A 14,547-nucleotide genomic window follows, 5' to 3' on the forward strand; every position below is an offset into this window, starting at 1 on the left:
TGTGCCTTATCAGCGAAACAATTTACTATCATTATAATTAACTGTTACGTTACCCTGTGTTCTAAGACAAAAACTAGGCTTTTCGGTTCCTTGGTCACTTCAGAGTAGTGATTATTCTTTTCTTTTAGGTTCCTCTATCTATAATTCGGCATCTATTGCGGTCAAGTCGAGCATTCTTTGATCAGTATAAGGTTTTCCGTATGAGTGAGCCAAGTTGGGGTAACAGATCTATCTCTGTGTGTTTTCAGGGAAGTACAGAATTTACCACAGTACACTTGGCCTGCTAGGAATTTACTCCTGTGGCGTTCTATCGTTAAGTTTAGTTGTGAGATTGTAAGCTCATTATTGGGTTGTTCGTGAGGTGACCCGAAAGCCATCTTATCTTCGCGGTCTTTCTACAAATACGATTGCCTCTCAATACTACACGAGATTGGATACAAGGCTCCAACCAACATTGTAACGGTACTACATATAGTAAAACCCTTATCTGAAATACACGAACGCGGATCCCAAAAAGCCCGCATATGCAACCAAACATAAGGAAGAAATCGGAAGAGATAACTGACTATTTCCAGACTATGAAGCAATGGCGATTAAACTTCACGCGAAATTTCCCTAAGAGTACAATAACCAAAAGCTCAATTTAAACGCTCTTTCTGCTAATTCGCGGTCTATTTTGAGGCCTGGTTTGCTATATACTTGAAGCTTGCGTCCTTGTAAAGTCTCAACCAACAATTCGTGTAGTCGAAAATAGCCATGGGAGGTAGGGCTTGCGTACGGCCTCAAAGGAACCGCCGGGCAGTTAACGTGTGTATGTAGAACTTTGTGATGTAAATATAATTTCTCTCTGATAGTCCCGTATTTAGCAGTAAAACTAAAAAGCATGCGAGCAAAAGCTCCTGTTTGATTCCACGTCGATAACGTGTGAGTCGTTCCGGAGCTCATTCAACATCTCATCTAAGTCTGTTATCAATACATTCGGCTGAAGCGCATTGCTAGCTAGCACCCGATGGATAATAACATTGTCCCGTTACGCGCGTTCGACCTGCCGGCGCTTGTTGATTTCACCACGCTCAAAACTGTCCCGAAACGGACAAGTGCTTTGAGGATACCTGCCCAATAAAAGTACTTAGGACCGGGCTATTAATTACGATAATATTTATCAAACGACACAAGGAAAAACACGGCGTAACATAAGGATTTTAACGAACATTCGCGTCAGTATGAACGGCACTGTTAGTTGGATAGACGTGTGTGCATTATATGTATGAAGGCTATGAGAGTGGATACCTACTTTTCGTAGTCTGTCCGACAGTAGAGTTTGCGGTCCTTGCTAAAGCAAGAGCGCGAGAGCTGAGAACGACAAATACAACACTGGAGACAGCTCTCATGCCACGCTTCGTCCACGACTTTCATGAGGAAGCGATCTTCGATAGGCTCGTTGCAGCCAGTGCAGATATTTACTCGGCCGTTTTGGCCGCAATTTTGAGGCTTTCCCCCTAAAAAAAAAATAAGGGATTAGTAACACCGTCAGGTTGGACCATCGTACATTATATGTCAGTACATTGAATAAACTCTTACTCGCGTATATAGCACGGTATTCCATGTCCTCCATAGTCATATTAAGGGTTAATAATCCTTAGTTTATAGCTCCACAGGAATAACAACTCTGATGGTGTTTCCACCACGAAGACGCGTGCAACCAACACGAAGCCTCTTAAAATTCCCAAAGGAGTTGAAGGTCCTTCCGCGGCAATAAACCGGTCATACAATAGCCGCACACTCTGCCGGTTTAACTTAGTCGAGGCTCGCTGTTATTTCCGAACACAGCACCTGCAGGGGTGGTGGTGAAACGTCGAGGTGCGCATAGGATGAGCGCGGCTGTAACCGAGTGTGTTGTGTTATATACGAATCGTGCGTGGCGCCCGTAATATAAGATTCCGTTAAATGGTTCGTAATATGCAGCGAGACGGTACTGGCCTAAGCTGCTGTCACCTCAACAACTGAACTATTACTACAGGGGCGTCCGTCAGAGAACCCCATTGTTCGCCAACTAATGACACATGACAGTTTGATTGATTGTCATGTGACTGGATCCCAAGCTCTAGAGTTATTTCTCGCACGTGCAGAAATAAACAACTTGTTCTATCCGAAAAGTTTTTCGAATGGACCTCAAGCTCTTCATCTGAGAGTTTCAAGGACAAGTTGCACCGTTAGCGGTCACAGACGGGCTTGCCGATGTATTGTTATGAGATCGGTTGATTACTTCACATCTCGCTATAATTGCTGGACAAAAGACTATAATTTCCATACCCAACTTTACCTCGCCGATATTCTATCTAGTGGTTCAGGCCGGAAGGACCAACTGCTGTATAATCAGAAAGCAATTGAGTACAAGACCGTTTGGAACAAGTGATCAAGCACGGAAAAGCTCCATCGAACAAGTGATCGCAATATACACGTGCATTGAGTGCGGGCACCTGCTCCGTGCTTAGATTGTTTTACTGGGAAGAGAAACTTTAGCTACACACTTAACTCTATTCGACAAGTCTGTCAAGATATTCTAAGAGTACTCCCCTCGTGCGCGTGGTAATCAAATAGAACCGTTCCACGATTATTCAAAGCCACTTGTGTTTACACGCCAGTTTTTTGTGATTATTTGAAGATCGGTTGACAGTCTCTAAACCCCCACACAAGAGAATTGCCTCTGAGTCACCGCCCACAAAACGGCGTACCGACACTCGGTATCGTTTGTCGCGGGCACAAAAAGTACGGGTAATTTTCTTATTATCCGTTTCACTGCACATCGTATAATTACACCAAAGACAAAGGGATTGTTAAAGCTGCCTCACTGACCACAAAGAGCGGTGACCGAGGAACACAATTTGGGTTTATTAGAGGGGCAATTGTATGGGAAAATATACGAAATCCCCACAAACAGGCTCGCACGAGCCATCAGCGCTAGCACCACACAATCACTTGATCAGGAGGGGTTCTTAGTTGCTAAGTGATAGGATTTTAGCGAGTATATTATAGAGAGAAGGAGGCATGGAGTTATTGCTTTGCTTTCGTAGAGTTGTAAGCTCTCAGAACTAGAGCATTCGCCTTTCTGAAAACAACGGAACAATCTCTAATATATCTGATATCTGAGTATATGTGTTGAAGCGTTGAAGTGTGTAATCCGTTCGGCTACTCTTTGTTTAACAAATAATAAACAAACTCAGACAAACCGAGTGTTATTTTTACTGATAACAAGCAATAAAACACTTTGAAGTGGAAATCGAAACCGAGAGCCCGTCGTTTAATGTACCCTAAAGGTGCCTTAAATAGGCTGTGAAACGATTGTTTATTTGTATCAGAAAAGACTGAATCGCATGAGGTAGATGTTGTTTACGTTTTAAGGCTTCCTAAATGCAGGCTAATTCAGCAGGGAGCTGAGAAATTAGTGCTTAATACCTGGATACCATTGGCTCAAGCTGAGTCGAGGGTATTAAAATCGTGTTATTTTGAGTAGCACAATCTATAAGGTTTCATTGTAGAGTGCGAGCCATACATTTGTTTTGACGGGGACTTAGAAAGATTTACACTAAATCCTACAATTACAGGTCGATGGTTATACTCAAGAGTCCATTAAATACTATTCAAATCTAAAGTGCTTAATGGTTTAGCTTATGCCATTATATTAAGCTCCCTCCAATTTATAATAGTAAAATACGTGGTGTAACTTCTTCAAGTGAAGACTTTAGAAACCTACTATTGCGTTACAAAAGCGCTGGGTATTGTTTTACAATAGCCACAAGGGTTAAAGTTCGGAATCCTTCAAGGGCTTCATGAATACAGGGACCAAATTCCCAACGTGCATTGAAAAGCATTGTAAAAACCGAGTTCCGACAGGAACAACTCCACGAAATTAAATCGCAACGCATCAAATGTTATCGATTTAATCAACTTGAATCTCAAATCGCATAGCAAATTTGTATCTTTTCGCGGAGATACCGAGATTTCATTTTTCTTAACTCTCGTTGTGAGCGCAGTTGGAACTGTCTGTTGCGGATCCATCAGGTTTGAAGTGGATTAGCGCTTGGGCTCTACATGTGGGGAACATTGATGACATAACTATATACATTTTAAGATGCGCCATTTTCACCCTCTTCTGAAATTGCCCAAGCCACACAGAACTTGGTGAAATACCATAACGAGCTACTTAAATTAAGCAACTTTAAAAAATAAAGTGATGAATATACACATAATTTTTGAATACATATTAAATCAATCTTTTCTTGAAAAGGTTTTCGCACCTGAATAGTTAAAAATAAAAATAAATCATAATTCTTGTAAAACTATATAGTATTTTAATAAATGAAATATCCTTTGAAATACTAATAAAGGTATCCCCCCAAAAAAGGAGTCTATTTTCTTACATCTAGAATTTGGGAAAAAGTCAACTTGTATAAGTGCATGTTAATCGCGGTAAGAAAGTTTTGCGTTTTGGAAAATTAAATAAGTAAATACATCATCTCTTGTTCACACCTCGTAGAAACCTACTTGACACTGTTTTTTATGCAATACCCTTTCCTCGTCCGATGTTATAGGATAAATGAAACAGTTATTCGTAGAGTGGAAGTTAAAGTGATGGTTAGGATTGTTCATTCAATAGTAGGACGGTTCTCTACTCATAATGAGGACACCACACATACACGCACGTATAGTATGCGCTGAGCGAAATAATCATCACACAACACAACAGGCTTGACTAAGTCACTTCGGCGTCGTTTTTATCTGTTGTTTTGCCCTTTCTCGAGCTTTTGAATACGCAAAAGTCGGTAAGCATTGAGTGAACAGTTAGTTGTTAAGTCTATTGTGTACAGAGCCACAAACGAAGGCGCCGCCTGTTTTGGTACTAGTTTATAAGGACCCACACACGATGGAATTGGGCCAGGCTGTATAGTGTAACTCGGAGCCACGGGGGAGTCTTTTATTGTCCCCTAGAACAAACTAAAGATATAAACCCCAGTTATAATTTCACTTCACAGGCAAAGAGGTTATACCGAAGGTTCTTTTGGCAACCGCCGGCGGTACTCTATCCACAAAGGACAAATTTATGCTAAAATATTTCAAAGAGGCCGTACAGTTCCGATGCCTGCAAACAGCTGCCTCAGTTTCAACCAGCAAACAACTACAGCGAATCTTGAGAATCATATCAACTACACTCTCCCTAACCATATTTCCACACCTCAACACCAGGTAGTCAAAGTTGTATTGACTCTAATCATTACTGTCACCCAGAGCCCCTCAATTTCAAAATACTCAGCATGATTTTTTTTAAATATGGGAATAGTTATCGGGGGTTTGAGGAAAGTTTTAACTTAAAAACATGCAAGTTTGTGATCCGTAGTTTAAGCAACGGCAAATAATTTGGCGGGAGACGGTTATCCAATAAAAAGTGAGTTGTTGACACTCAGCCTTGTTTAACAACGAAAAAAGTCAAGAATGATTTTGAAATAATTTTAAAAATAAGGGCAATGAATGTATTTTATAATGAAAATGACTTACAAACTCCTTTCGCTTTTTCCTGAGTTTTACGACTAAGCTTTTTTCAACTAAGTTCTTTAAAGTGGACCAAAGGTTAAATTTGAACTCATATTTTCGACATTGTCCTATCTTTTTTGATGTTTAAATTGTGCATTCCGTTTTAGTTTTAAAATTTGAATTCATTTTGACAGTAGTTAAAATAAATTTGTCTCAATTTTATGGATTTATTTAATCGTTGAGGTTAAAATTTCATCTCCAGTTTAATGGCTCTAGATTTACTGATATTTATACTCTATGGCTTTCTAAACTTAACACTAAGAGAAAAAAATAAATTTTATTTTCAATTGTAATCACATTAAAATCGACTATTAATATTTTAGAAAAAATCGCCAAAAGGCATGTATAGTTTTTGGTGGAACAAAAGAAAATTCTCTGCTGTGCTTGGTGATTAAAAAAACACGACGGTATTATGACATAAAAGAAGTTATAAATTAAATTTAGTGCAAAGAAAAACAGAACTGAGTTAAAAACTTTTTTTTCTAAAGCTAAGCTTAAAATTGAGTCAAGACTTTTTCAAGCGTTTTTCAGACGAACAGCCGCCAAATAAAACACATTTTATTACACACAAAAGACAAGGAAATGGTCAAGAATAAATGATAGATATGCTTTCATTTTACACAGACAAACTGGCTCAGAAAGTCTAGGAAAGGAAAAGATGTTCTTGGATTACAACAAGAGACCTTAAAGCAGGGAAAGCTCATTTATATAATAAAGGTTTCGCATAGCTCAGAATTGTTGCAACACAGATAGAATTAGTTGGGAGAAATTTGAGCAGATCCCACCAGCTCCTCTTACGGTTGATGGCTTTGCTGTGATATTACTGTGGTTCCCAGCTAGATTCATTTGGATTACGGAAACCATATTTACTAAATTTATAGAAAGGTTCTGTGTAACTAAGAATTATGGCAGTGCAGGAACATTTTGTTGAGAGAAATTTGTACAGTTTTCATCTATTTCTCCCCTATTGGACCTTTCCCTGTGTTTCCCAGCTAGAATCAATTGGATTACGGACACTATCTTTGCTAAACTTGTTAAGACTAATGGTGTGGTAGCTGCAAGGCTCTCCAAAAGTACGTGATTTAGCAACACAAGCGGATGAACTCAAATCTGGGAAATTTCTCACACTGCGTGAACTGTCAAATGATTCACAAGATGGCATAATTCCCCCACAGAGTAACAAGCATACACAAGAAAACATATTAACCTAAAAATACAGCAATAAAACACAAGGAAGTAATCGTAATTTTTACGTTGAGTATAGTGCATCGCCGAGGGCGTCCGTAAGGAATGCAAATGAAGATTTTTCAGAAACATTGACCGACTCTCGAAGGAAAAAAAAATTGAACCTGTCTATCGTTGATCAACTGACGACATTCGTCGTCACTTTGTCCATGAGAAATTTCCTTCCTCTATCTAATGGCACTGAAAACCGGCGAACTGTTAGATTTTTCCGGAACGGCTTGCCTAAGTTCTATTTTGTGTTGTGCCATAAGCGAATCAGTTTCAGAACAGCTGAATTGGAAACTCCAGTTTTCATGAATTAGGGCTCAATGTTCGCTCCCAATAAAATGATCATTGACCCCTTTTACATAAGACAACCTCCCACTTCAGAGAGATGAAATGGCGCTCAATGTAACTGAGTCTTTGGCGAGACAAGTGCAATATAAGTTAATTCGGTTTCTTTTTCGGGAGGCCCCAAACAGCCCCTGCAGTGAGACAGGTATTCAACTCTATCCTAGTTCATAACATCTAAATATTTGTCGCAATATAACCTTAAGTATAGCGACCACGAGAATGTGACCAGAGTTATTGGATTCTAGAAGAACGCTGCCTTTTTCTTGTACTATACACTTTCAAAGGCGCTGAGACCACTGGTATGTGAACGGCTTCCATTTCTATGGATTGTACCGCCAGATCAAGCAACAGCAACAAAGGCAGCGCTAGCGTAGAAAGATCCTATCGTCTCACACCGAAACCATAGGTTAATGAGTATTTTGTTAGATGGAAATGGTGACCGAAGCAGAAAATTGCTTATGTACAGAGTTTGACACATGAGTGTCGCAAAGACAATCTGCGAATTAAGCACAATAGGTATTGGTCGGGTAAATGCTACGAGGGGAATCCATGACACACGTTAAGCGTTGAGTCCTCGTTCCTTTACTAAAGTTTTAAAAGTACGGACCATAGAGCTACTAGGGATTGTATTCCTCTGACAGATGCTAAGTAAACGGTCTATGACATTAAGGACTACGATCTAGCATACTTCTGTCAAACTCAATGGAACCCAAAACACTTCCACGAGCGTTACAGAATCAACCTGAATTTTTATTTGCAACAGTTTCTTTTAGTCTGTTATCCCGAATGGGTTTAGAAAATCCAATCAAATCTACCTAGCTAGACAAATCCTGCGTCAATGCCAAGGGTGTTTTTTCTCAGTAAAATTCGAGAAGTTTAAAACGGTTGTATAGACTGGCGAGTACGAATGTACGCTAGTGTGTATATTATATTGATGCTGTTGAGTCATGTGTATACCGTTAGGAAATCTGTCAATAGGGCATCCTACCTAGATCTGTAGCACTCAAAGCCATGATCCACTCTTTGCCAGGAGAAGCCAGGACGAGTTATCCGAGCACCAAACTTGCTATCACCCCTCTTTTGAGTCCCGGCTAAATCTACGAGCTCAAGTGTTCTACCCAAGTCACTCGCGACTGAGCAAAGGCGGGATTACAAAATTGACATTAACTTTTCCTGTTGAATATTCATAAAACAGGATGTTTTGTTGTTATTTGCGCGGCCACTGAGGGATTTGACAGAGCGCGTACGACACACTAAGCAAGATTGTTCTAGCAAAAAATTGTAGTTCCTTCTATACATGTTGAGCATGCTCGTTACACACGCCCTTCGACTACACGTAGGTACCCAAGCAAGCAGGGAATCGCGCCAAACAAGAGCGAAACCTGGTCGTGTGACCTCCAGAGAATTGTTCACCTAGTTTCCTTTAAAACAGTAATAAAAATACAATACTAGTAACGCGTTAGGGTATTAATTTAACAGGCCTATTGCCGGTTGTCCCGATTGTTTAATCCATGTTATTTGATTCAGAAAGGTGTAGCGGCACCTATTGTCGCTCAGTTTCGGTTTATGAGTAGCGGTGCGCGTGGCGTTATCGTGAAGGGTGGTATCTGTCTATCGGACCTCGCCTCACCTGCTTCTAGAAGCGCGCAGATTAACGCGCTAAAACATTAATAAACTCTGCCTTACAACCACGTAGGGCAAGATGCGAGCACACTTGATAATAATAATAAGACGCTAAATTTCTTGTGCTACCCCCCAAAAAATAATAACTGAATCAGCCTCTGGGTATATAGGCTGCCAAAGACTGTAAAACATAATCAAGTTGATTAGATCGTTGAGGCGGGCCCGACGACAAAGGGCAGTTTTTCTGGTATGAAAATCGCCCCCTTCATCTCAAAGGACGAAGCAATATTTTACTTTGCGGAGTGTTTAGTCACATAATAACCTGGGATTCTGCTTGCCCTGGACTCTGTCTCCCCTAGCAACCGGATAATTAGCATTTCGTAGACAGAGTCTTAAGCAGCTTTGTCAATATTGCCCCGTCAAAGCGCCAGAGTGCGGCAGAGACAAGGCAAAAAATGACAGCTCGAGCCGCCAAGACCTGAGTGATGAGAACGAGCTGTCAACGCCTGTCACCTCTCAAAGAGAGCCGAAAAAGCAAACAACCTATGTAAATTTTACTAGTATGTGAAAAGTTCGCTCGGATGTTTGACTTGAAGGTAATCACTGTGGGATTGCTGAGAGCATGGATAGTTTATACGAATTAAATTATTCAGGGTGTAAAGCAACAGTGTTTGGAGAGAAACGCATAAGTGCGCGCTCGCTCTGTGCAGGAGGGAAATATGTTTGCAGCGGCCTTTAAGTGATTCCTTGGAAGAATCATGGCGCCTGACTAATAAAAACCATCGCGATCACTACAGGGAAGTCTCAGGAAACTACAGGGTTGCCCTATTAGAAAGAAATTTCGAACTTGTTGAGTTTGGGACCTTCTCTATTGACGCCCAAGGATCACACACCTTTTTATCGATGTAGTCATCTATTCTCTCTCTAAAGTCAATACACCATCGATTCACCGACTACTCAGTACACACAGGAACGCCATCGAAGAAAACGAGATACCCAACTTAAAGTAAATGATTTTATGAGCCAGACGTTGTCCTGGTTTCAGAGTTCGAACGTAATAAACCATTCGTTGTTCTCAAATCTCCCTCAGGGACTCCCTGTTACAATCAAAAGTTCACATTAAATAACCCGAAAACCGCGAGAAGAAAAGACTAATAAAACTCGAATCAGAGCGAGCCGAAGTGTAACAGAGCGTGGTCATGCACGGCTCAAACTGTTTGATAGCGCGCGCACTTGAAACAGAACCCATAAACCTTTAAAAACGCGTTTTCCTGCAGCCCAAGCCAGAAACAACGTCTTCATCCGTTTTCTTCCTCTACAAGGTATCGTTTTCGCTGTCAAGTCTCTCTGACATGCGGTCCTAATATACATCACATTTATTTAAATTACCCGAGCAAACAAAATCCTAAGTTTGCTGAGAAAAGCCGGGCAGTGTAATGTCAGTCGTGCCGTAGAGCTTTTTTCGTAGCTCCCTGTGCTAAAAGCATTCTTAAGCGACGAATCAAAGACAAAACTGCTTCCTAATCGTTTCGCGTTGGTTTACTCCTGGCCGCCACGTGCTTCCTCTGCCCAAGGAGGAAACTTGTTGTCTAATCGCCGTTGTATTTAGTAGAAACTCCTTGGTATGTCTGCCACATATTGTTTCCCTTGTTTCAGGGGTAATTCGGTGGCGAGCGGTGGGCTCGCAACCAATTCATTTCTTCTTCCTGTAGAAGCTCCCAGCATGAGTCGACCGGCGGCGAGTGAAGCTCAGGTCATCAAACCGACACTACTTCTCAATAAAGGCAACTAGTGCAGCTAAGACATACTTCTTTCGCAGCTAGGCAGAATTATTTAGCCTTTTGCCACGGGGTTAACGGAAAAGATAAGGCGCAAAGACATCGACGAGATCGTACGGGAAATCTGGGCGGGTGAAGAAGCTATATGACTTAAACATTCCCCCATGAACGAAGAACTAGGCAAGAGCGCACTTTGTGGTGGACTTTGTCGCTAAAAAACCTGAGTAAGTGTAGGAAAATTATTTTAAATCGTAATAAGACATTTTAACTCGTTATCATTTCTCTGAAGTATAAAAACACAAACATTTAAACTTCGCTTAGAATGGATGAAATTCACGATGGGTTAGAGTCAGAAATGATTCACAGCTAGTTTCCCATGATAGAGTTTATGTTTTAACCGATTGATGAAGTACATCGTATGAGAAAATGGATGGAAAACTAGTAAAACTACAGAACACATCGCTTATTATACACATTATACTCTGATAAACATATACTTGTATGACAGAGTATATTTCGAAAAATACAGAGCGACCTGTAGAGAGGTAAAGCGTATTAATTAAAAACATTACTGGAATTATTTAGTTCCTATACATTCGTTTCAAACACACCTAATATGTTTTTCATGTTTTACAAAACTGGTCTCCAAGGATGAAAAGCTATTCCAAGCTCTCGGCAGCGAGTGTGAAACGGTTAAAAAGAGCTTTACTCAAGAAGACATGCTTTTTTCACAGTTAGAGAACTTCGGGCGTAAAATATGAAGAAGATAATACAATCTGTATGATTTCAATTTCTGCTGTAAAATACAAGATTTTAAACATTTAAAATACCTCTGGTATCTAAGCCTTACATGGTGATAACCTATTCTGTTGGGTAATGTTCGGGGTCAGGAATGGGCGAAACGGTCAATAAGCAAAATTGTTCTGAAAATTCGCTAATCCTTCAAACAAAACGTGCCATAACGGCATGATCCGATGATATATTTCTTTTTCTTCAGTTTACTCTCAAACTAATCTCTATCCCTTAGGAAGTCATTCAAAACTGTTCGCTTCCGAGGGTGATTAAGAGCATCTTTTGTACTTAAATAGAATAAAACATAACGAATACGTTGCTGTGATTTTGTAGAACGCTAGAAATGGTCATTTAAATAGCCCTTCCGCAGTTCTTGGGGCAAAATAAGGTTAATAAATGCCAATGCATTTTCCCCCCAAAGCAAACAAATAGCATTAGAAGTCAAGAGACTACCAGAATATTTCTTCACTATAACTTCACATGGCTGTTAAACCAGAATTCATAAAAGTATACAGTACAAGACAGAAAAACAACAGAATATTTAAATTTCCTGAGTAAGTGCTCTTTTCTATCTTCTCGACGTTTTCTGGTTGAAGATTTTATTTTAGAAACAAACTCGTCTTTCTTTTTATTTTAGTTCAGTCAAATAACGCCAGCATTTGTGTGTGTTTTATATCCTCTCTGCTTTTAGGCCATTATTCCCTTCATTACCATACCTAAACTTTTAGTGTTCAACGAAAGCGACAACACAACCATTTTATAGGGTTTTATATCTTGGGCAACGTGAAGTAAAAGTTAAAACCGATACAATTGACCGATTTGAAAACCGATGCAATTTATATCCGTAAACTCATACTCTTTTCAAAGCTGTAAGGGAATAAAGCCATCTTAATAAGGTCAATAGTTTTTCGTTAATCCAATTTTTTGAATAGTACCTCGGTTATTGAAAATGAGTAATAAAATTTGGTTAAGATTTGCCGCTTTCGCAGACTAACGCACAAGTGTGAAGCTAATAATTGTTTATCTCAACTCATTCTTTTGTGAGAAATATTTCTTTCAAAACAGACCAAGCAATAGAGCAAACATCAGGCTGAGTTTTTCGTAACAGGTATGAACAACAAAAATCTCTTTTTTCAAATATTGCTTTAACCGGTTGGTTGTGTCTGTGTGTCTAGCCACACTTCAATGAACTTTTTAGAATCATACAAGTTTTTAACAGGTGATCAAATGACTTCCATTTGCTTTACAATATTAGGATGGTTTGCCTTATAAGCCAAATAGCACAGGAATTATCTCTGGAAATAGTAATGGTTTACAGAAGGTGTTACTGTGATTTTTTGTGCTACCACACAGACGACGAGTTCATCGTGATACAGCAACAACAATGCTGCTATTTCAGACAAAATAATAATGAAATACTGGAGTTTACAACAAGTAACTTCAAAGTAACATAGCTTCTAGAATAAAGAAATATAATCTACACAGTTTCTATCTTCGTTCTTTTCCTTAATCACTATTCCCATTCCTAAAAACTTCCCTGGGATGATGATTCGTATATTTATCATAACAGACAGGTTCGCGTTTTGAGGAGTAATTTTTCTTCTAATAACTAAACTAATTTTACTTTTCAAGAATCTTTCTAACATCCTAATAGACTCCTAGCAGTTTATCAAATTTTATATGTATACTAGCAGCATTTTCGGTGCTGCATTTGCTTTATGTTTATCTATGAAAAAAATCATTTTTTTAACTTATTTACAGATTCGTATTTGCAATTGAACATTTACACTTCCAAAAACCCTGAAACAAAGCAATATTTCATATTTCATTTTTCATCAGATAACAACATTACCAATAAATAAACTGTAATGCCAAAACAACTTATCTTCTAAGTCTTTCGCTATATTTCAAAACAAAAGACATGAATAAATTTTGTGTCAGCTTAAAGATTGCTTTGTGACTTTCAAAAGTGCAGCAAAAATATCTCTTTCCAAATATATGCTCCCTTCTACCAATAAGGTTATTGTTCTGGTTGCACTATTTGAAGATGATACGGTGTTAATAGGCAGTTTTTGACGCTAATGTATATATTTGCGGCTAATTGGCTAAGAGGGCCGTTATTAACGGAAAATATTTGTGCAGTAATCATCTTAACCCTGGAAACAAGTGTCACAAATTGAGATGAAGACGTAAAATTTCTTATGAAAAGCCTCTCTATGATATTCTAGTGTACACATCATCTACACGGTGTTTAATTTACGAATTTCTAACGGCCCTTTCAGCAGACCCAAAGAAAATAACCGGTTAAACTATTTGTAAATATAATCTAAGCTAATTTCAAAGAGACTCTAATCTGATCAAGTCAACAAATGGTGACGGAGAGAAAGTCAAAATAATATCAAAGGCAGTCATAATAGAATTTAATATATCCCAATAAACAGAACTCAAAATGAAGTGCATTGATAAGCTTATCCTTGAAGTTAATAAACCGTTAAGCTGATCATAGCATCGAATAAAGACTTAAGAGTTCCTACGCGTTTGTAAAGATACATTTAACTCTCGCCTCACCTGTATAAGTCATAGCGCCTTGGCAGATACACAATACTTTCAACACCCTCACGCTTTAAGGGAACGTTATTATGTTTATCGTCACCCGGTTTGTAAATAAACAAGTGCTTCATTCACTATGTAGCGTCTTTCATTAAGGGCGGCACAAGACACTTTGTGCCTCACGGTAAATCTGTAAAATATGTCTCTCTCTCAATTCAGCCACCTTCCACGAACTGTCAGAGGCTGTCAATGGCGAAAGAGGCAGTAATAAAAGGCAGTTCTAACGCTACGCCCAAAAATGATTTGCTTTCTTTTAGTTCACGCGTTTCAACTGGTTTTAACTAAACGAACTTTTTACCTCGAGCAATATGCGTCTAAAATGGCAGTAGATGTTTTTAGCGAAAACAAGAGTTCACAGTCATAAGCAGTGACACTAAAAAATAATAACAATATTTACAGCACACAGTCAGCGTTTGATTTTCAAAATAATGTGTGATGTAAAATCCATAATAATTTGGTAAATTCTGTAGCTGAGCTTTTTGTGAATAAAACAAAAGAAGAACACAGAAATCTCAACCTGCAATTAACTCATTAAAAACCGCTCGATCATCCAAAACGCGTTTTATAACCCAAACAA

At 39.1% G+C, this 14,547-nt stretch overlaps 1 protein-coding gene and 2 long non-coding RNA genes across 8 annotated transcripts in view; 2 read left to right on the forward strand and 1 right to left on the reverse strand.

Annotated features, from left to right (window-relative positions):
• Positions 1 to 14,547, reverse strand: part of LOC5516199 (LIM homeobox transcription factor 1-beta) — a 42,216-nt gene that overhangs the window by 16,056 nt on the left and 11,613 nt on the right. Inside the window, exons 1-2 of one of the 6 annotated variants that reach the window (XM_048731140.1) lie at positions 13,929 to 13,956; positions 1,295 to 1,499 (exon numbers count right to left, since the gene is read on the reverse strand). In XM_048731140.1, the coding sequence (XP_048587097.1) occupies positions 1,295 to 1,499; positions 13,929 to 13,941 (218 nt within the window). In that variant the 5' untranslated portion in view covers positions 13,942 to 13,956. Of the gene's footprint in view, positions 1 to 1,294; positions 1,500 to 1,581; positions 3,203 to 8,155; positions 8,542 to 13,928; positions 13,957 to 14,547 lie in introns of those variants that run through there. The other 5 variants (XM_048731139.1, XM_048731137.1, XM_048731141.1 and 2 more) reach the window with 5 other exon arrangements.
• LOC125570123 lies at positions 4,676 to 6,797 on the forward strand. Its single transcript, XR_007312484.1, has 2 exons — positions 4,676 to 5,244; positions 6,214 to 6,797. It is a non-coding gene; the product is annotated as an uncharacterized LOC125570123 (long non-coding RNA).
• On the forward strand, positions 9,155 to 11,674 carry LOC116620277. Its single transcript, XR_004297106.2, has 2 exons — positions 9,155 to 10,112; positions 10,447 to 11,674. It is a non-coding gene; the product is annotated as an uncharacterized LOC116620277 (long non-coding RNA).

Source organism: Nematostella vectensis, chromosome 8, assembly GCF_932526225.1.
Source record: "Nematostella vectensis chromosome 8, jaNemVect1.1, whole genome shotgun sequence".
NCBI classification, from domain to species: domain Eukaryota; kingdom Metazoa; phylum Cnidaria; class Anthozoa; order Actiniaria; family Edwardsiidae; genus Nematostella; species Nematostella vectensis.